The sequence below is a fragment of the Papaver somniferum genome, chromosome 2, assembly GCF_003573695.1.
Source record: "Papaver somniferum cultivar HN1 chromosome 2, ASM357369v1, whole genome shotgun sequence".
NCBI lineage: Eukaryota > Viridiplantae > Streptophyta > Magnoliopsida > Ranunculales > Papaveraceae > Papaver > Papaver somniferum.
The window spans coordinates 96389751-96412409 of NC_039359.1; the positions used below are offsets into that span (position 1 = coordinate 96389751).

Here is a 22659-nt window from a genome sequence, read left to right on the forward strand (position 1 = left end):
CTGAATCTTCGGAAAAAGATGATTTCGAAGAAGACGATTCAGAAGAAGAATAAGAAGAGGAAGAAGATGAGGATGAAGATAAGAAGAAAAGTGAGCTTCTTAAAAGTTCTACACCAACTAAACCTCATGGTAAGAATCTGAAAATTGATTTTCGTGTTGATCTTCCACTTTACGATGGGAGTGTCGATGTAGAAAAATTGGATGATTGGATTGAACGTCTAGGGACGTATTTTTCTTTGTTTGAATATGGTTCAAAGGAAAACATTTCTTTGACGGCATTGAATCTACAAAAGCATGCTCTAACCTGGTAGAAAGCTTATCAAAGACAAAACCTAGGTAAGGGAGCATTGTCATGGAAAAGGTTCAAGGCAATTGTAAGGAAACAATTTTATCCGGTTGGCTACCTTGAGGAGAGATGGTTCAAGTAGTACAACTTGAAGCAATCATACAACCAAACCGTACAAGAATATACTTCGGAATTTCAGAATCAAGTTATGGTTTTGGATTTAGACTTGGAAGATCATGCTATCTATATGAAGTATATTTCCGGGTTCCATGAGCATATACAGAAAGAGTTGAAGATGTTTTCGGTGGATACTATCTCCGAAGAAAGTAGAAAAGCTAATGCTATTAAGGGCAGGCTTAAGAAATCTGATTCAAAGGGAAATACTAAGGTGAAATCTGTAGGTACCACTGTGAAAGGAGGTGAAAGGAGCAAAGAAGAAGGGAAGTCTAATGACAAGGAAGGTTTGTCTTGAACCCATTGCAAGAAAACAGGTCACATTGTCGACAAATTTTAGGTTAAGAACCCTCATCTAAAACCTAAGGGGTTGCAGAGGAAAGAAGCCAAGAAGGCAACACTATTCACTCAAACTCCAAAAGAAGTTCATGGAATAACAAAACCCAATTCAAAGCTTTCTCTTATGACAGGAGCAAAAAAAAGACCTTCAAAAGATGATCTTAGGGAGCGACTCTTCAAAGTGAAGATGCAAGTCAAAACATCACAAGTTGATGTTGTTATTGACCCGGGAAGTCAGAAGAATTTACTTTCAAATTCTTTGGTGCAGAAGTTAGGATTGAAGACTAACAAACATTCAAAACCATACCCTTTAGGATGGCTTCAAAAGGAAGGAGTCTTACAAGTTTCACAGCAGTGCACGTTTAAATTTGCTCTAGATAAGTCATATATTGATGAAGTTACATGCGATGTAGTTCATTTGGATGTCTGCCAGGTAGTACTAGGTAGTCCTTACATATGAGATGGAGATGCAACTCTACACGGGAGGGAATAAAAGTATACCTTTACCAAATATGGGGAAAGTTTTGTGATTCGGGCTATAGATTCTCCTCTTGAGGGAGAAAGCTTGATCATAGCCACTCAGTCTAAGCGGTTGGTGGATGCTAGCACAAAGTTCATTCTCCTTGTGATCCGTTCTCTTGAAGAGGATCCGAGTAGAGTATGTTTGGCAGCCTTGACTTCTCAACAATAAGGCGACCTAGAAAGGTTGAAGTTGAAATACAAGGATTTATTTTCTGATGTCACAGGGTTATCGCCAAAAAGGAGTGTGGATCATGAAATCATGTTGACCGGGGAGAGTTCTCTACCTAATGTAGGTCTTTATCGCACGACCGTCGAGGAATCTGATGAGATCAAGAAACTAGTCCAGGAACTCCTAGAATTAGGAATTATAGTGCCAAGTGCTTCACCTTGTGGATCAGCGATATTGTTGGTACCAAAAAAAGATGGAGGCTGGCGTATGTGTATTAATTATAGAGAATTGAACAAGATTACTATAAATAATCGTTATCCATTACCTAGGATAGACGACATGATGGATCAATTGGAAAAATCTCGAGTCTTTACAAAGTTGGATTTCAACTTCGGATACCACCAAATGAGAGTCCGAGAAGATGATACATGGAAGACTGCTTTCAAAACCAAACAAGGCTTGTTCGAATGTTTGGTGATGCCTTTTGGTTTGTGTAACGCTCCAGCGACGTTTATGTGTTTGATGAATGATTTGTTACGACCTTTTATAGAAGATTTTGTTATTGTTTACTTGGATGATATCTTAATATACGGCAGAACTTGATAAGAGTATCTCGTTCACGTTGAGAAGGTGTTTAAAGTGTTACATGAAGGTCAGCTGAAGTTTAACGTAAAAAAGTATGAATTTGGGAAGGAGGAGTTGGTGTATCTCGGTTTCATTGTTGGTGGTGGACAACGGAAGATTGATCCAAGGAAGGTTGAAGTGATCACTAAGTGTCCTAAACATAGTACCGTAACTGAAATCAGAATTTTCTTAGGGGCTTGTACCTACTTGCGTAAGTTTATACGGCATTTTTCAAATATTGCAGGACCATTGCATGGTTTGACGGGAGCTAAGGCAAAGTTTGAACGGAAGCAAACCCATGAAAAAGCTTTTCAGTTACTAAAAAGGAAGATTTCATAATCCCTAGTGTTGGCATTGCCTAACTTACAACATACTTTTGAAGTTGAGACCGACGCTTCTAACTATGCATTGAGAGGAGTGTTGTTACAAGATGGTAAACCAGTGGAGTACCATTCAAAATTGTTCTCAGGTGATATTAAGAACTACGCACCTTATGACAAGGAATTTTATGCTTTATATCAATGTATCAAGCATTGGCGAGTGTATCTCTTAGGTAAAGAAGTAGTGGTACATTCAGATCACAAACCATTGGAGTATCTACACGCTCAGATGAAACTACAACAAGCCCGACACATGAAGTGGATGTCTTACTTGATGAGTTTCAACATTCTCATTAAGTACAAGAAGGGAGTAACAAACAAGTTGGCAGATGTATTGTCTCGTCCACCTGTCCGAGCATTAATGGTGGCCATGAGAATTCAGCCGATTGTTCCTCAAGAGTATGCAGAGTCATACGCATCTAACAAGGACTTCAAAAAGATATTATAAGGTGTAAAGAGTGGTTTGAAAGGCGAGTTTGAACTTCGAGATGGATTGTTATACAAAGGTCAGTTACTTTGCATACCAGAAGATGGAGATCGTTTACAGTGGCTGAGAGAGGCACACACTTCCCGAGTTGCTGGATACTTTAGGATAAATAAAACTCTACTTAACCTCCGACGCTATGTTTTTTGGCCAAAGATGCAAGATGATGTGGCTAAGTTAGTTAGAGGGTATAAGTTGTGTAGCACATCTAAACCTTACAACAAGAAACATGGGTTATATCTACCATTACCAGTACCATCAAGACCTTGGGAGAGTATTTTTATGGATTTTCTTGGTGGGTTACCAAAGACCAAATCTGGTTATGATTACTTGTTCGTTGTGGTCGACCGATTCAGCAAGATGATTGTATTAACTCCATGTACAAAGACGGTAACGGGAGACGGTGCAGCAAATCTCTTCTTTGAGAATGTGTGGAAGCATTTTGGTTTACCTACTTCGATTATTTCTGATAGGGATAGTCGATTCCTTAGTCATTTTTTGGATTATTTATGGAAGATGATGGACACTGGGTTGAAGAAGAGTACATCTTTTCATCCACAAACAGACGGACAAATAGAAATGGTCAATAGGACTATGGTTCACATGTTAAGGGGATATAGTTCTAAGCATCCTAAAACTTGGGATGAGAGTTTACCATATCTACAGTTTGCTTTCAATAGAGCAGTTCATAGTTCTTCGGGAAAATCTCCTTTCGGGATGTGATATGGTTACTTACCACCTAGCCCTTTCGATCTAGTATTTTCTAATGACACCTCAATGGGGGGAAAGAAAGGAAGTGAACGAAAAAAGGCACAAAAGTTCTTGGAGAAGATATCTCAAATTTATGCAACTGTTGAAGAACAATTAAAGAAGTCACAAGCCAGATACGAAGCAAAGCATGACAAGCATCTTGTGTCTTGTAATTTTAGTGTTGGTGACTTGGTATGGTTAAAGTTAGGTAAGGAACGACTGAAGGGGGAAGGTAAGAAGTTGAAGCCATTGAGGTATGGACCGTTTCATATTCTCGACCAGATTGGTGACAATGTCTTTCGTCTATATCTGCCACCTTATCTAGAAATGTACTCGGTTATAAATGACGAATACTTGAAGTTGTTTGAACCACCATTACTTGATGATGACGGTGACGATACTATGATCTTACCAAGAGTAAAAGAATTATGGTTTGATAGAGAGGAACCACTCAAGGAAGACTGCATATTGGAGCGAAGAGTGACTAAAACACGACAAGGAGAGAAAGAAGCTTTTCTAATTTGATGTAAAGGTCAACCTAGAAAGGACAAGTGGTTTAACAAGGAAAAATGGACTCTCGAGTTCCCTAACCTTCATTTTTAACTCTCATAGGAGTTCAAGTTCTTGAAAGGGGGACCCATGATATAGGTGTATCCGTACTCCTTTAGGGAACTTAGTTTACCCCAAGGTAAGTTGAGGGAAAAATCCTATTCTTGGCAGGAATACTTGTTTAGGCAGAATTCCTAGTTAGGGAAGAGTTTTGTTTTAGGAAATACTCTTAGTTTAGGAAATATATTCCTAATAGAAGTCCTTGGTCGGCTGAGTACGATGAAGGCTATAAATAAAGGGATTTGGCTAATAGCTAAGGACAGATACTAGGCACAGAAAACCTAGGAGAAGCTTGGAACAATACTCGTTCAAGCTAGCAAATAGTTTAAGGTTGATCCACTGTGTAGAGAGATTGTGAGCATAACAAAGAGAGAATTGCAATTATTTTCTTGTTCATAATCTAGAGAAGATATTTTCTTCGAATTACTATTGTGTTTTTTTCCTAAGTTTATCGTCTATTATTATTCTGAATTCCGCTTTTATAGTAATAGCTACCAAGGTATATAGATCATATGTATCAGCTGGTGAACCTATTAAGAAAAAGAGGGTGGGTAGGCTGAGCACCGAAATGTCGAGGACCATCCAAAGAAAATAGTTGAAGGAACATTTGTCTAAAATAAGAGATTGGTCTAGGCACGAGCATGTGCAATCCGAACTTGAAGGTGAGCCGGAACCTAAGAAAAGAGATTCTCCAATAAAGGATCAAGGTGGACCAACTGCACGAAAATTGAAACCAAAGGTCTCTACGGAGCCTTCTCAAGTAAGTCAAGCCGAGGTGGTGGAAGAAGTTGTGTTAGTGGAGACCCAAACTAGCTCAGGAGTTGTTAAGCAAATGAGCGACTCGCAACTAACCCAACCAATGGAAATGGTAACTATAAAAGAGAAGTATGGTACCCTTCGTTGTCCTAGGGGTCTTCATGGAAGACCAATTCGATCAACGTATACGATTATAGAAGAGTATATGGAACAACTCCCCTCACTCATTGTCCCATTTGTTTTTTCCACCGACGAGGTTGATGGGGATGACAGTTATGGGTTTCACGTGGCTACGGAACAAATGGGTCACTTTGATGGGGCGGTTATCGAAGATGTCTCCCAGTGCCAATATTTAAGAAATAAGATGGCGGTGCAACTAATAAAGGACAAGGATTTATATATGAAGATGATGAGGCGAGGAGATAGATACGACAAAGAACAAAAGTTCAAAGATTTATGTGCACGTGTAAAGTGCCGAAAGGGATTGAAGACAATCGGAGTCAAGTAATGGATGACACAATCCATATATGCGGATGTTTTGAATTGAGTGGTACATTTTTTTGTTCCTCCTTAGTATGGACAACGTTTGACGTTTGCACCTACAAGGATGGTTTGCGATGAATCGGTTAAAGATAGAAGAATTTTTATGGCATTTGTGAATGAGATGCATTTTATCGGTTTAAGAGTAAAGAGCGATAGTTCATTACCTCCGTTGAGTGGTTGGACGGATTACTTCCGAACAAATCATTTTAAGGGTTGGTTGAAACAATATGAGACCAACATGTTGGATTGGGATCATGTCATGAACAACTATTCGGAAGGCCTACTCGAATTGGTCCTCTCGGATGATGACGATGAATGATCGTTATGTTTGGAAGATGTATTTTGAACCGCCCTTTTTGTACATGTTTTTTGTAAGAAAATTTGAAGATATATGATATAATCGGTAGTTATATCATATGATATATCAACCGATTGTATCAGCGTTTGTAAATAAATTCCACTTTTTTGAGATATTCCAGAATCGGTAGATTACAATACATTCTAACTTCCGATTATAACCAAACTCTGACAATGAAATTGAAAAAATTTCCCAGAATCGGTAGATTACGTTACATACTAACTTCCGATTATAATCAAATTCTGAGATTAAAATTGGAAAATTTTCCCAGAATCAGTAGAATACATTACATAATAATTTTCGATTGTAACCAAATTCTGAGATTAAAATTGGAAAAATTTCCCAAAATCGGTAGAATATATTACATAATAACTTCCGATTATAACCGTTTTTCCCTAAACTCTGACCACGGACTTCAAGAATTCATACTTCCATCTTCTCCTTTTTCCTTTAAGTAGTGCCTTTTTACGAGTGTCTCCTACATAAAAAAACTAATACAAAAGAATACTAAGTTCGTATAGTGTAGCCACCCGGTGTTATGTAAAACAAGTATGCAAATACTTACAAATCTCGGACTAGGATAGAAAGTGTAGTTGAGCTCAATAACTCCCTGGATATCATCATACAAGACGAAGAACTACTCAAGAAACTGGTGGAACTTCATCGACTAAAAGGTATGTGGAGACTTGAACTTATCTATCACTCAAAAGTCTATCTACTCTATATCTTATCTTGAGACAAAAGTCGCTTTGCTATATAGACTTTGATTATACACATTTGCTATTTCGATCTGAGTTTATCTCGCTTATATATTTCTCGAAATATGTGTTGGTAAGCTTTCGCTTTGGCCAAGTTCATCTTTACCTAGTGACGAAAGTCATATTATGTTTCAATCACTTGAAAATGGCTTTGACGAAAAATGGTTTGTGAATAACAACTATATACATCCTCTAAGAATGTTTCAATGATTGAAATGAGAGTTTAGATTATATAACCATTGTTGGATATAAGCATTGTGTGGTAACACATATATGCATAAGTTCTTATTCCTTGAACCAAAGTATGTGTACTTTGCTGCTCAGGAAAACCAGAACAGAGTCCGCGAACCCAGTCCACGTACTGTCGGAGGTTCTCTTCCTGAGAAAATCTTATGGAGTTTGTAAACTATTTACGAACTTATTCAGGGTACTTAAGTCCGCGTACTTAGGTTGGTTATTTTCTAAAAACGATTATTCATTAACTTATACTTATATTAACTTAGGAATGCAAGTTTGCAAACCGTGGCTATAAAGTTCATGAATCTATTCGAGTAAATCAAATCGTTTTTGCTTCGATTGTGTCTTATATACTTCTATAAGATCTAAGCAATTGAAAAACTCTCTATCTAGTTCATTTGAGTCATCTGAACTAGTTATGGTAAAGAAGAACATGGTTGATATGAAAATGCTCATATGGCTAACCATTTGGTTAACTACTGTTGAACCAACGGATGTACATGTTTGGGTACAGTTACACAAACCTAAAACGTGCATTTCATTTGTATATACAAGCTAAGTTTTCGATCTAACGGTTGAAACATATTAGCTTGAATCTAATCAGGTTTTCATCTAACGATGAATATTGAATGCTTTGTTACTAAGATAACATTGATTGCAAACCCTGATTTGAAAGACTATATAAGGGAGAACTCTAACAACTAGGAAACCTAATACCTACACCTCCTGTGTGATACTAGTTGTATAAGCTAGAGTCGATTCTCCTTTAACCTTAGGTTTCTACCGAGACCCTGTAGGTTAACGACTTGAAGACTTTATTGGGATTGTGAAGCCAGACCGATACTACTTTCTTGTAGTTGTGTGATATGATCTTGTTGTTTCTATCGTATTGAGTACAATCGTAACGATTAGCTTGAGATTGATATCTCCGATAGGCAAGATATAAAAGTAATCACGAACGTCTTCGTCTCATCGTTTTTGATTCCACAATATCTTGTCGATTAAGATTATTGTGAGGTAATTGATAATACTAGGTTGTTCTTCGGGAATATAAGTCTGGATTATCAATTGGTTCCTGTTCACCTTGATTTATCAAAAGACGAAACAAAACTCGTAGGTATTTCTGTGGGAGACAGATTTATCTATTACCGTAGAGTTTCTGTGTGATACATATTTGTTTATTAAAGTCTTCGACTTTGGGTCGTAGCAACTCTTAGTTTTGGGAGAGATCAGCTAAGGGAATCAAGTGCGTAGTATCCTGCTGGGATCAGAGACGTAAGGAGCGCAACTGTACCTTGGATAAGTGTGAGATTGATTGGGGTTCAACTACAGTCCAGACCGAAGTTAATTTGTAGTAGGCTAGTGTCTGTAGCGGCTTAATACAATGTGTGTTCAATCTGGACTAGGTCCCGGGGTTTTTCTGCATTTGCGGTTTCCTCGTTAATAAAACTTTTGGTATCTGTGTTATTTATTTTCCGCATTATATTTTGTTATATAATTGAAATATCACAGGTTGTGCGTTTGAATCAATCAATTAGGGAATCCGACCTTTGGTTGTTGATTGAAATTGATTGATCCTTGAACTTTGGTCTTTGGTACCATTCAAGTGATTTCTCTTGTATTCGATTAGACTCGTAGATTTCTATTTACTTGAGTAAGAATTGAATCGAGAAGGAGAGATATAACTCTTTGATATACTTTATTAAGATTGAGTCTAGTTGATTCTCTTGAAAGTATATTGGAGTTAGTCCATACAGATTTCTAATCGAAATATTGGGTGTGGTTGTTGTACCCCCGCTTTTTCAATTTCAATTATGGTGTTACGACAATGTAAGAAAATAACAACAAGGTGTTGGTTATTTGGCATACAAATGGTGCAAAGCTAGAGGTGAGGTTTGCAATATTATTTGAGGCCAAATCTAGTGTAAGTCCTGTTATGTTGCTGAGTGCAACAAAGGATATAAGTTGTGGCGCATACACGATGGGTATGAAATGATAACGTGCATACCTTAACGCATGACATGTTTTTCCGTAGGCGCAACATGACTGAAGAAAAATGTTGAGTATTGTTAAGTTGCATGGTGCAACTAAAGTCGTAAGTTAAGACAATAAACTATGGCATTACTCATTATGATCAGTGGGAAATATCAATACTTGTGCATACTTAAGTGCAAATGATTCAAGTGAAATTCAGGCCAAATTCAGGGAATTTACAAGAGGAATTTCAGTTTGAATTTGGGTATTGATATACGACTGGAGTTGGAGAGAAGGCCAACGTGACATCAAAAACACAAGTCAGTTGGATCAATGACAAAGTGCATAAGCTAGATGATGACATACAGTACTGGGCATAAATTTTTGGCAAGGACAAAGGCCAAATAAGTTCGCTGATTTCTGAGATAGGCTCACAAGCGTACAAGGTCAAAGAACAAGTATAACGAGTATATTTGGCTGCGTACAATGACGACATTGAACAAAATTGGTGGGGGAGGTTTGTTACAGTCCTAGTCAGTGAAGCGCTACCATGGCGTTACACTGCTATTAGTGTCCAAGCCGATCAAGCTTACGAGTTTGATGATGTACCGCCAGCATGACTGAGACAAGAAAGGCAACTCGACACATGCAATACTATGCGATAGTGTTGCATATCCTTGATTCATAGTTGGACCAGCTCAAGAAAGGAATTAGGGATACGACGCAAGTCATGAAATGGCTTAAGCATTGGACAATGACTGGACAATGCATATGCAATAGTGATGTTTCCAAATGCGACATTGTTGTCTATAGCTCGGAAAAAAGAATGCAAGTGATGCACTTTAAGTATGGAGCTGAGCCAAGCAACATATCAAGCCATGATTGTCATGACTTTATTCGGATGTTGGCATCAATATGAGTTAAGCGCATGGCCAGGATAATTATCGCTCCATGATGGTTGTGCATTGGCTCCGGTCAAGACAAATATAAAACCATCATGGTCCTGCATTGGCTCAGGCTGTCAGTTACAATTTTTATGCGTATCACACTCATGCTAGAGCAATAAATTGATTTGAGACGGTTATAAAGTGGCTTTATAATTGAGTTTGGCATTCCTTAACTGTCGAGCACTGTAAGACAACACAAAAGCTAGCAATTATAAAACATTGCATGCGGTTATGGAAACTACCCCTTGGGCACTTGGATGTCCAAGGCGTATACACTCGGTTAGGCATGGTTTTTGGCTATGTAACTACTATATAAATAGTATGACAAGCATTTTAAATCAGTAGGCTTACAGAGAGGATAGTTAGTCTCATGTTTGAGAGAATAAGGCACCACTAAGAGAGTGATGACTTGTTTAGTCCATTGGTTGGGCAAAAGTTTTATAATCTTTCTTTGATGCAATAAAATGAATTTTTGCATTATGTCTTTATGTTTATTATAATGTTGATTTTGTGAGTTGGTCAATTCGATTGATAGCCTACTATGCTTACGGGGGGAGTTATGGCGAAAAGAAAAAATATTTCCATCGCAGAAAGTCTTAAAATTAAAGGCAGATAAATAATTTGATGCAAGTGTGCAAGGATGAGTATTTGTGGGAGAAGATGATTCACTAAATCAAAGTGTATTTCCAATCAAATCCCATGGAAAATTTTAGGCCGCAAAATCTTGACAGTACCCACCTTTAGCAATTCTGAGAGATTGCTCAGAGCAAGGGATATGGGTAGTGTCACTCCTTCAAAACAAAATAGGCACTACCAATTTGCTCTAATTAGAGGCTAATGTGGGTCACTTCCACCCCCAACTCGTTCACATACTCGTTCAGTTAAACGAGAGGTTGGTAGTGTAACACTAGACGAGGGACTGTAGGTTTCATTAATATCCGAACTCATTAGTTTACCCCCATCAATTTGAATGATCGGTCTCCATTCGGGGGAGGAATCGTCTAGAAGAAAAAAAAACTACACGAGGGCCAGTCTCCCGCCTAGAGAAAAAATTTGACATACACGGAAGACTGTCCCCCGCGTAACAATTTTTTTTATAGTGGACGGGGGACTGTCTCTCGTTTGGTTTTAAAAAAAATCATTGAATTTTTCTCGTTTTCCCATAGTATGTTCCGTTATTTGTTTTATCGTAGTATGTTCCGTTATTTGTTTCATCATCATTAACATCTCCGATGAATACTTCTCATTGGAACAGGTTGGGGTTTTCCCTATCTAACGCACATTACATTAACAAACATCATCATCACCATCGTAGTATCAGATCATCATCAACAACAATAACAACAGTTCTTTCAAACAATAAATGCAACTTCTTTTCCTAGAGATGAAAATGATAATGATGGGTCAACTAATCTATCTATGTATAACTTTGACCTGAAATTTGAAAATTTTCTTGGTGTTTCTTCTATTACTCATGAATCTGCAGACAACAATAGCAATAAAAAGAACAACAACAATAACAACACAAATAGTTCTACTTCGGATCAATATGAGATTATGACTTATCATTCAGAGTTGAAAACCATTGCTCCTAGTATCTTACGTGGGTATACTACTGATAATAACCACTATGAAAACTCCAGTTTTGATCATCATAATTTAGAAACTACAAACAATACGGGCACCACCACTGCCATGGTTGCAGCACCACTACCCGTGACGGTTACTGCTAATGCTGTTTCGAATTTTTTTATTGATAATTTAGGTCAAAGAACTTCGATTTATCGTGGAGCTACCAGGAAATTCTTTTTCGAGTTTTAATACCAGATGGGAGACAGTGTTCCGTCTGGATTTCTTTTTTCTTGGACTAGAGACAGTTTCGCGTATTGTTTCAGATTTTTTTATTACACGGGGTAATGCGTTTTTCTCATTTTCCCATGGTGGATTCAATACTAATTCATTTGAGCAAGTCCTCCTTCAACTAGTTAGTCTCATTTGTTCATTATCCATAGCCCCTGCAATCGGAGGAACTGGTGCCGTGATTTTACAAGGGGAAGGTTACTTTAGTAATTCACTGTATGCTTGCCTATACAAGACCCTACACGTCCACATGCCTTCCAAGTAACTCGGTTTTTGTTCCTCTTCCTTCTTTTCGATCGTCAAGTTAGTTGTTGCCACCGGCGACAAATATAAAATCTCCCCCTTTTAATGCGAACAAGCTTCCCGTGAAAATACTAACCATTTTTTGGTGTACCGCAGTACTTTGCGTACACCAACCGTATTTTTCAGCAAACACGGTTGTTACATCTGCCCTTGGATGGTTTTCATCTCCATATACATCCATTAAACTACGAAAGCAGAAACAATTCGTTTATATTATTTTTTGTCTTCCATCCACTTTTACAGACGAAAGTATTAATGATTAATTCAACTTGATTTTGATTTCAACTTTTCCCGCAAATCGAGTTTCGAACAACCAAAGTGGTATAATTTTGATTAGGGTTCATTTATTTCATTTTCTCCCCCAAACTTATTCTAGGGCAGCACCACAACAATTGATGATTCTGATAACCACCCAAGTCGAGTTCCAATTTCAATTCATTAATTCATCACCATTATTATCAGGTTGGTGTTCGATTTTGAAAAGTCAAATGCTTCATTTTTATTTTTTTATTTCGACATAGTGGAGAATGGCTGTGACATTTTTTTGCACGAACCCTGTTTGATAAAATCTTTCTCAATGTCTTCTTTGTTTTAATGCCTTGGTTAGTATACTTCGATAATGATTTGTTAATTCATATCGAGTGATGTAACGTTTACTTATTCTTTCATAAATGAAGGAGATAGTACAATCATCAGTTTAGCAGAACAAAAGATTTTGTTAATTATGTATACAAAATTCAGATGATTGGGATTGATACTTTACTTCCCATTTGCATGATATCATTTTTGGAGAAACATTTGATTCTAAGAACAAACCCATATTATTAAAGAACAGTGGTTTGAATTGAGCGATTCTGTATTGTCATTATTATTTTGATATTTGCATTTGGATTGATTTGCACCCTGTTGTATAAGGTGAACCCGAAACAGAGATGGATACATCCCAAAGTGGTTTTTCCACTCGAAGAAACATGATGACCGAAGAACAACAAGACACTGAAAGAGAAAGGTGTCGTGTTGGCAAAAAAAATCGTCGATAAAACATGACGGATGAGGTGAAGTTGCTACAAAGGCGAAATCAACATAGAGCTATGCAGGCTAGGCAGCAAAAAGTGGAAAACAGAAATCATGAAAGCCTAAGATGAGTAAGTTCCAGCTTCAATGTACCTATCTGGGTTTTGGTTGCCTTCGTAAATTATATCACTTCTCTTTATTTGGTACTGATTTGTAGGCCTAGGCACTAACTCTTCCATGGAAGTCTTCGATACTTCGATGATTATACAATCTGAATTTCTTAATTATTATGTAGATATAGAGAAAGTATAAAAAGTGTACACCAACGCATGTGCATTCTCATAAATCTACAGCTCTCAAAGTGCCATACTGCCAAGATTATAATTATGACAAGAATGGATGCTAACCTTGAGTTTTGCGGTGATCTCTATTTGTCTGTCTCACCACAACTGACCTTATCCATGGGACAGTCGAGACACTCGGGGTTGCTGAGCCTCTAATGTTAAGCATGTGTGTCTATACAACAACTCTTAGTATTTCTTACTGCATGATTCTACAAGAATGATAATCACTCAAGCCACATATATTTATGGTAGGTCAATTGGAGAAAGCTCAATCTAATCACAAATAGCAGAAGAAGAAGAAGAAATTGAACATGATGAACAACACCATTGCCTAACAGGGGGATTCATCAATCTGCAAGGAACTTTGTGACTTGAACAGTTAAAGGTTCGACGATATTGCGGTGCGTCATACTTTTGTGAAAATGCGAAAATAGAAAATACGTGCTAAAAAACCTAGCGTTTACCAACGTGCAACGCACGTGCACTTCACTTGTTAAAATAAGGAGAGAAAGAAATTCCTCTCTATCTCCTCTACAACTCTGCCATCTGCAATTAGGTAATTCTTCTTTCAATTTTTTGCAACACCTTAGACTTAGGGTTATGTTCTTCTTATTTTCTATCGTCGAATTGATTTTAGGGTTTTCAGTCTTTAACTTAGTTTGGGGTATTTTATCATGTTATTCATATCGATTATGATTTTTCTATTTTCTGTCGATATTTGTGGTAGATTCATCTGCTTCATCGAGGTTTATGGTCAACAAGATGAACAACATGAAGCGAAAGTCTAGAGAAGAAAACATTTATGAATCAGATCGTCTGCAGCAAAAGACGCAACAGACTTTTGTCTTGGCCTATCCTTGTCACTACGCCCATGGCTCTGTGGGTGCTATCTTGACCAAATTTCAAAAATCAGATTTGAAAATTATAGGTGAATTTGATATTCTATTCAGCAATTTGCTTCTTTGGTGTCAATTTCATGGGAATCTGAATAATAATTTTAAGTTAATGTGATCGACTAATAATGATTATAAGTTAATATGCTAACATGTTTATTTTTCAATTAGAGATGAGGTGTATGGATGTGACTCGAAATTTCGCTCAGAAGCACGTCCGTAATATTGGATGGGATCCTGAGGCTTATGAAGATAATGTACCCTATGGGAACTGGGCCAACTACATAGCTTCGAACCCTGTCGTTGCTATGATTGTGGAGGGGAAAGGCGCTAGGGATAAAGTTCATGAATTAATATCCGAAAAGCAACATCCCTTTTGGCGTGACGAGTAAGCTTAAAACTCTTTACTCCATTGTATTTCATAATAATCTTTTTCTTTCTAGTTTATGTTAGCCACCTTATGTATAATTAATTGTAAGGTGGGATCGGTTCTCTAGGATTTAGAATACTTGTACTTTTGGTTGGGTTTATTACTGACGAATATGGCATGTAGAAACTTGTCATTGCAGAAATATGATTATGTTCTTATTGAGTATCAATACCGAAACAACCTTTTCACCATACAAAATCACAGTTATACATAATCCATGATGCAGGTTATACCGAACCTCTTGTCCTGCATAGTAATGGATTTGCTGGACATCCATGGTGTACTGAAATGAGGTTGTTCACTGTTAAGTTTCAAAGAATATAGACTGAAGAATACATGGGGTACACTATGCGTGTTGCATCCGAATACTTTATATAACTGCAACCATCAGTGAGTCTCTCACTAGTCAAAACTCCGGTTTGTTTTAGTAGCGGGATTAACCCTTCTCTGACTTAAAAACGTGCAACTTGTTGGTAATCATTTGTATCTGACATTTTATTCAGCCCAGACTTTGAGCATGACACTTCATTTTTATTACAGTCTATACGCATGATGAAGTACTCTGTTCATGTGATTATTATTGCCACCAATTTAGAGAGCTCAGTTTATAAATGCTTTGTTTGCGTCATTAATCAGTCCCACTACTCGCTGACATATATTGCATGCATATATGCATAATCAAGCACCCAAAACATGATAGTTTAATATATTCTATATCAATTAAGTCTTACATATTCCACAATCACAAGCAAACATTTGAGATCCAGAGATGAAAGAGGGAGATGTCAATAAACATTGAGGAATTCAAAAAGATCTAATAGCCAACAATCACTAGCAAGAACAGGATCTGTTTAGAAGTTATGTCTTCGAATAAAACAGTAATTAGTTTACTGGAAATGTTGTAGGACAGTTATTGTGTTGCACATTTAATATAATGGTATAAAGCCTCTGCCTTACATAGGCTTCATATCTCCATTTTCTTCTCTGTGACAGGGGAGCGACGGGTTACACCAGCAGTTCACCTGATCAAGCTAAAATAGATATTGGTACCTGGTTCCGTTCCATCGACTTAGAAAAAGAAATGAGAAACAGTAAAAGGGTGGTGTCTGTGCTTCCTGATAATGTACATGGCCCAGTGCACGAAATTGAACAAACATTTCGGAATATATACGAAGATGTTACAAAATTACCACCGTAAGTTGCTGTTTTTAGAGCTATGAGTATTTTTTAAATAAAATTTATCTGAGGCAACCACATCCATTCTAAATGTTCGAAAAGTTTCTGGATTTTGTCGTAAAATGGTATTCGCTTGTCTAGTAGGTAATATGTGACACCTTAGTTTACACAGGCTTTTTGTAGTGCTCCAAGTTATATATTTAGTACTTACAATAAGTAGTTTCACTTTGTGCTGATTAGTCGCTGATCTTTCAGGAAATTTACAGACTGGTTTTCCATATGTGTGTCCTCTTAATCAACCCTTTGGCTTTCCAAAGGTGTTGTGCTGGTCAAGTTTTGGATGCCATTCAGGCCAACTGTTCTAGCATAAGAGGTGTGCTAGTGACCCTGCATTGTTGGTTTCATCTTATTTATGTATTTAATGTTGATTTCATGCTTAAATTCTGGTTACACTCTTTGATTGAACTTTATATTAGGCATAAAGCTCGTGAGAAAGGCTGACTATCCTAGCAATTTATGGCCTACTCATTCTGCTCCCTCTGACTATGGTATTGCCGTTGTTGTTTGCGATCTCAAACCAAGCTTAACAATCACGCACGAGAATCCAGATAGCAAGTATATTAACTACATTAAAGGCGAGTTTATAATCGGAAGGTAAAAATAATTTTTCTTTCCTTATGATATAAATACAAACTGCTTCTTTTCTGACTTATAGCAAGCTTATTGCTTCATTTGTTTGGGCAGCAACTACATTCACCAAAGCGAGCCGGGGAAGGAGGTGTTGGAACATGCTACCAAAATTTTCAAATCTGGTTTCAGTGTTTGGGCATATCTGAATGGGTTTGACTTGGGTGGCTATATATCTGAGGTATCCTTAGTTGGTCTCGTGGAGTAATTTCGTTTACGTATGTTTTTTTTTATTATTACTTTGCCATTATTGTTTTCATTTCTGGGAGTGACAAATACGAGTCTGTATGTCTCAAACAATTATTTACTACTCTTTTAAATACAGTAAAGTTGAGCCTTTTTTACATACGAAGTAAGAGATGGATGCATCCGTGTTTCTTTGAAATATTGTGTTAAATCAGAAGGTAAAAGTGGCCATCTTGAAAGATAATTGTGAAGACTCAAACATCCGCAATCTTTGAAGAAGCCGATGGAAGATGCTGTCGAAGATAAGGTATTAACTTATGATGATGTGACAGCATCTTGGTTTAGATGACCCAACCAAGATCAGACTTACCTACCTGTCATGACTGGGGGGGGGGGGGGGGGGGGGGGGGGGGGAATCCGGTAGATGAGTAGTAGCTTCGGTACTAGATGTTGATTCACTAAACACTACCATTGGACATCTGATATTTTGTATTACGAAGTCTTGGACATCCCTTTACCCGAGTTGCAAGATTTGAACTGTGAAGGTTGCATTCAATCATTCAACAAAAATTGATACGGTCGTTCATAGTATTAGACTTCCAAAACAAAGTACTGTTGCTAGCTTGATTAAGGTTCTGAAGACAAAGGTTGAGCTGTCTCGTCCAGATGCGGAACTAAGATAATTTTATTTATTTTTATTTCTGAAAATTACTAGATTGAAAATAGGTATCGGAATATGATGCAATCTCCAAAACCTGATTTTAATGAAACTATCTACGTTCAGAAAAACCCTAATTTATAACAACGTCGAAACACCTATGTTTTAATACTTCCAACCGTTGGATTATGCTATAATTTTGGTATGTGTTATATATAGTTCTTATTGAGTTAATGTAAAAATTTCATAAATATCCAACCATGATAAACTCGAAAGTATGCGATATTCTCTATGTGTCCACATAAACGTAATCTGAAACAATCTTATGGCAATATACATAATATTTTCTAGTCGTTGGATTATCCTAAAATTTTAATATGTTTAAAATAACATTAATATTAATTTATCGTACAAATTTCTTCTGCCCAAATAGATAAATTTGGTACCTCACCAACTGCAATGAGTTTGGTTTTAGAAGTGTTTAATTTTAAAACAACAATGAACTCAAAACAAGTAAGGTAGAAAACAAATTGTGTAATTCATCTTTTTCGTTATCTACAAAAGAAGAGATGTTGGACAACCCTGTCTGACACCCCCTGAGAAACCACTGAACAATCCTTGATTGGTTGCCTTGTCCATGAATCTTGAGAAACTTTTCATCGCAATGTTAAACAAAAGAGGAGATATTGGACAACCCGGTCTGACACCCTTGAGCTAGTAGTAGCTTCGGTACTAGATGTTGATTCACTAAACACTACCATTGGACATCTGATATTTTGTATTACGAAGTCTTGGACATCCCTTTACCCGAGTTGCAAGATTTGAACTGTGAAGGTTGCATTCAATCATTCAACAAAAATTGATACGGTCGTTCATAGTATTAGACTTCCAAAACAAAGTACTGTTGCTAGCTTGATTAAGGTTCTGAAGACAAAGGTTGAGCTGTCTCGTCCAGATGCGGAACTAAGATAATTTTATTTATTTTTATTTCTGAAAATTACTAGATTGAAAATAGGTATCGGAATATGATGCAATCTCCAAAACCTGATTTTAATGAAACTATCTACGTTCAGAAAAACCCTAATTTATAACAACGTCGAAACACCTATGTTTTAATACTTCCAACCGTTGGATTATGCTATAATTTTGGTATGTGTTATATATAGTTCTTATTGAGTTAATGTAAAAATTTCATAAATATCCAACCATGATAAATACTCGAAAGTATGCGATATTTCTCTATGTGTCCACATAAACGTAATCTGAAACAATCTTATGGCAATATACATAATATTTTCTAGTCGTTGGATTATCCTAAAATTTTAATATGTTTAAAATAACATTAATATTAATTTATCGTACAAATTTCTTCTGCCCAAATAGATAAATTTGGTACCTCACCAACTGCAATGAGTTTGGTTTTAGAAGTGTTTAATTTTAAAACAACAATGAACTCAAAACAAGTAAGGTAGAAAACAAATTGTGTAATTCATCTTTTTCGTTATCTACAAAAGAAGAGATGTTGGACAACCCTGTCTGACACCCCCTGAGAAACCACTGAACAATCCTTGATTGGTTGCCTTGTCCATGAATCTTGAGAAACTTTTCATCGCAATGTTAAACAAAAGAGGAGATATTGGACAACCCGGTCTGACACCCTTGAGCTAGTAAAGTAACCGAAAGAAGATCCATATATTCGTTAACCATATACGCTTATCTTCGTTAACCATGACCTTGTCAACCCAATGAACCTGGCATTGACCAAATAGTTGACTATACTTTGACTAAACCAATTCAACTCGAATTTGATCTTTTGGACTCAAAAGTACTTGAGCATCATTAAAGGGTGTTTGATGTGGAAGTTTGTGTGAACAAGTACAATACTTCCATCGTAAAGAAAAAAAAAATATTCTACCTATGACGATGCACCATCGTTCAAGGAGGAAGCCGCAGTTTTTACGTTTCTAAGGTGACATGAGCCATAAAAATCTTTCCATTTTTATATTTTTAATTTCATTCATTTATATTAAACTACTAGTGAATGATAAATTATGATAACAAGATATTCATGGTTTTCAGTAAGTTTCCAACCTGATGTAAATGGTAGGGAGGCATGAGAGATTCTCTTAAACAACAATATGCATACCTGTTGGGATGAAGAAATTTCTCAACTTAATTAAGATAACTGTAGCAAGGATAAATAAGGAAAGAATCTCAAAGAATGGAGGGTTGGGTGTGCTAAATTATACCCACCTTGATATACTAGAACATGTGAAAGAGTACACATAAATTGAGGAATAAGATATAAATGTTTTCTAGAATAGAGAAAGAGATGTAATTCTGGATCAAGTAGTAACGATATAAAGTAAATGTATCCACTGAGCATGAGACATATATGTAATTCTAACTCATTTAAATGAGAGTTGGAAACTTGGTATAAACATTTATTGAGAATAGTACAAGCAATGGATTGCAGGTATCATATAGTAGCAGGCAATTACAAGATATATATAGAGTTTAAAGGACATTAAAATCACTACTCCCTCTGTCCTAAAATTTATGTCCTCTGTTCTATTTTCGTTTGTCCTAAAATACTGGCCAACTTCTGTTTATGATCATATTTTTTAGTCAAACTCCCAAATACATCCTTCAATTTTTATAATTATAAAAATACTTTTAAATATATTCAATCAAAAATCTTAAATAATATTGTTTGTACCTTAAGTAAAAATGCCACATAATGGGTCAAATTGGTACTTGAATCATCGTTTGGCCCTCATCCAAGCCCGTTAACCAGTCAACCGAAGCAGCCCACCAGCCTGCCCAGTATTACATAAATTCAATGACCGGTCAACGTTCAAAGTCAAGGCCCTGGTCAATGGTCAAAGTCAACGCCCGGTAATGGTCAAGATCAATGATAAAAGTCAATGTCTGGTCAATGGTCAAAGTCAATGCCTGATCAATGGTCAAAGTCAATGATAAAAGTCAACAACCGGTCAATGGTCAAAGTCAACGATCAGTCAATGGTCAAGGCCAATGATAAAAGTCAACAACTGGTCAACGGTCAAAGTCAACCATCAGTCAATGTCAAGGACGTGTTGTCGATGGTGCTGCCATGCAATTTCCATCCATGTTGCCGATGGTGTTGCCAGCAGTGCTGCAAACCAATTCCCAGCTAAGTACTCTATTGCACTGCCAGCCAGTCTCTACCCGTGCAGTCAATCAAGTCTTCTAGCCAGCATCCATCCATGCTGCAAGCCATCATGCATGTCAGCCAGTCAGTCCATCATGTAGAGTGAAGGAGGCATGCAGACAGTTTCATGGAGAGTGAAGGAAGCATGCAGACAGTTTCATGCAGAGTTAAGGAGGCATGCATGCAGTTTAAGGTTATTCCGAAATTAATTATTCAGTTGTATAAATGGTGACGTACTAGTAAGAGAGAAGGGGGGTAGCCAAGATAAGAAAAGAGCATTGTAATTCTAAACATCAATAAAATACCACTCCCCTAGGGGATTCGTCCGTGGATGTAGGCAAACCATGCCGAACCACGTTAAACTTGTGTCTCTTTTTTTGTTCTTCACTTCGTCTCCTAACCCAAAATACACATCAACTAATCGATTCAATCGTCTTTCGTGCACAAAAGTAATTTTGGGTACAAACATTGGCGTCGACTAAGGGGAATACGAGAAAAGGAATCGTGTTTTCCCATTGAGAAAAGTTGTACAAAATACTTCAATATCGTGTCCGTCAAAAAGCAGTTTGAACGTCTTGAAAAATCACTACTGCAGTCCAGTTGATCGCAACTGCTGCAGTCCAGTTTAATCGCAGTTGTTGCAGTCCAGCTGATCACAGCTGCTGCTGACCATATAATCGCAGATACTGCAGTCCAATTGATCGCAACTGCTGCAATCCAGATTCGTGGTTCGATATTTGCTGAAGCTATTACCTTATGAAACCACTGAAATTTCATCCCTACAAAGTCTGATGAAAATGTTGCCAGGACGTCCGGTCCGCTGCAAAAGATGGAGTGAAACACCATCAAAACTGTTGTAGGATGTTCGATCTGCAACACGTTACAGTCCAAAAAAAAAATAAAAAAAATCACTATTAAGACCGATGAAACCACCCCTAGGACGTCCGGTCCACGGTAAAAGATGGCGTAAAAATATCATCAAAATTGTTGCTGGATATTCGATCCGCAACATGGCTGGGTCCAGTTTTGATTTCAATCACTGCAGTCCAGCTGATCGCAGCTGCTGCAGTCCAGTTAATCACAGTTACTGCAGTCCAGTTGATCGCAACTGCTGCAGTCCAGCTTCATAGTCAGAGGCCATCAAAACTGACTCACTGCAAAGATGGCTAAAACTATTGGCAGGATGTTCGATCCGCAACATGTTCAAGTCCAAAGATGGAAAAAATTGCTTCTAATAACGAATCATTAACATGCTCAACACAAATCACTGCTGCCATGTTCGCGGGTTTGTCTAGTTGCCCACATCTCTAGGCGCTCGAAACCCTAAAGAAGATCCCCAGTAAAGCATCTCAAAAGGTTTCGGAAAAGGTCACAGAAGTATAGCAAAAACAATGGCAGAAGAGTCCATGAGAAATGGCAACAGTGTCCAGAACCGTTGCTAAAAGTCCAAAGAAGATTCCATGAGAAACAGTAGCAGTTGAAGAAAACAGTTGCTAAAAATTTAAGGAAACCGTTGCAAGAAGGCTTGAAAGAAAAGACAACAGTTCCGCACTGTCATCAAATGATGGGAGAAAAGATCACAGTTTGTGAAACCGTGGCGAAAACTTTCAAAAAAAAAAGGTCAGCGGCCATGCCGTCGGTAAGGTTCCGTTCACCCTCTTTAAGTTTCATGCACCCACATTACTTGGCCACCCACATTAAGATTTGTTCATCCATGTCAGACACTTCCTTCACCCACTTTAAGCTATAGCCACTCATGTGAGAGTTTTCGTTCACCCTCAATAAATTATTGTCACCCACATCAAAGGTGCCTTGTCCAGTCATCGCCAGATTATCTGACACGTCATCTCAGTCACTTGACATTCAACAAGCCACATCAGCAGTACAATGCCATATCAGCAGGGTTAACCAACCAGAAAGTGCCATGTCAGCAGTGAACCGCTACGTCAGCAGAAAGGTATGCCACGTCAGAGATCCACGTCAGCAATATGTCTGGTCATCGCCA

At 37.4% G+C, this 22659-nt stretch overlaps 1 protein-coding gene across 2 annotated transcripts; it reads left to right on the forward strand.

Annotated features, from left to right (window-relative positions):
• The first annotated feature begins 12054 nt into the window (after nt 1-12054).
• Nucleotides 12055-16963, forward strand: LOC113348482. Of its 2 annotated transcripts, none has more exons than XM_026592267.1 (9): nt 12055-13218; nt 13383-13597; nt 13684-13987; nt 14159-14359; nt 14496-14712; nt 15748-15948; nt 16197-16303; nt 16407-16584; nt 16675-16963. In XM_026592267.1, exons 4-9 carry the CDS (start codon nt 14182-14184, stop codon nt 16823-16825), a joined length of 1032 nt encoding a protein of 343 aa, XP_026448052.1. In that variant the 5' UTR covers nt 12055-13218; nt 13383-13597; nt 13684-13987; nt 14159-14181; the 3' UTR covers nt 16826-16963. The 2 variants fall into 2 exon arrangements, with proteins under 2 accessions (XP_026448052.1, XP_026448051.1); XM_026592266.1 differs by lacking the exon at nt 13383-13597 and having other exon boundaries at nt 12055-12535; nt 12989-13218.
• The last annotated feature ends 5696 nt before the right edge of the window (nt 16964-22659 follow it).

What these genes read in the sequence shown, in the direction of transcription:
- LOC113348482 (XM_026592267.1), top strand. Translation starts at nt 14,182, where the DNA reads ATGGTCAACAAGATGAACAACATGAAGCGAAAGTCTAGAGAAGAAAAC. An exon ending in ATCAGATTTGAAAATTATAG is followed by an intron (nt 14,360 to 14,495) that starts GTGAATTTGATA and finishes TTTTTCAATTAG; the next exon opens with AGATGAGGTGTATGGATGTG. An exon ending in CAACTGTTCTAGCATAAGAG is followed by an intron (nt 16,304 to 16,406) that starts GTGTGCTAGTGA and finishes ACTTTATATTAG; the next exon opens with GCATAAAGCTCGTGAGAAAG.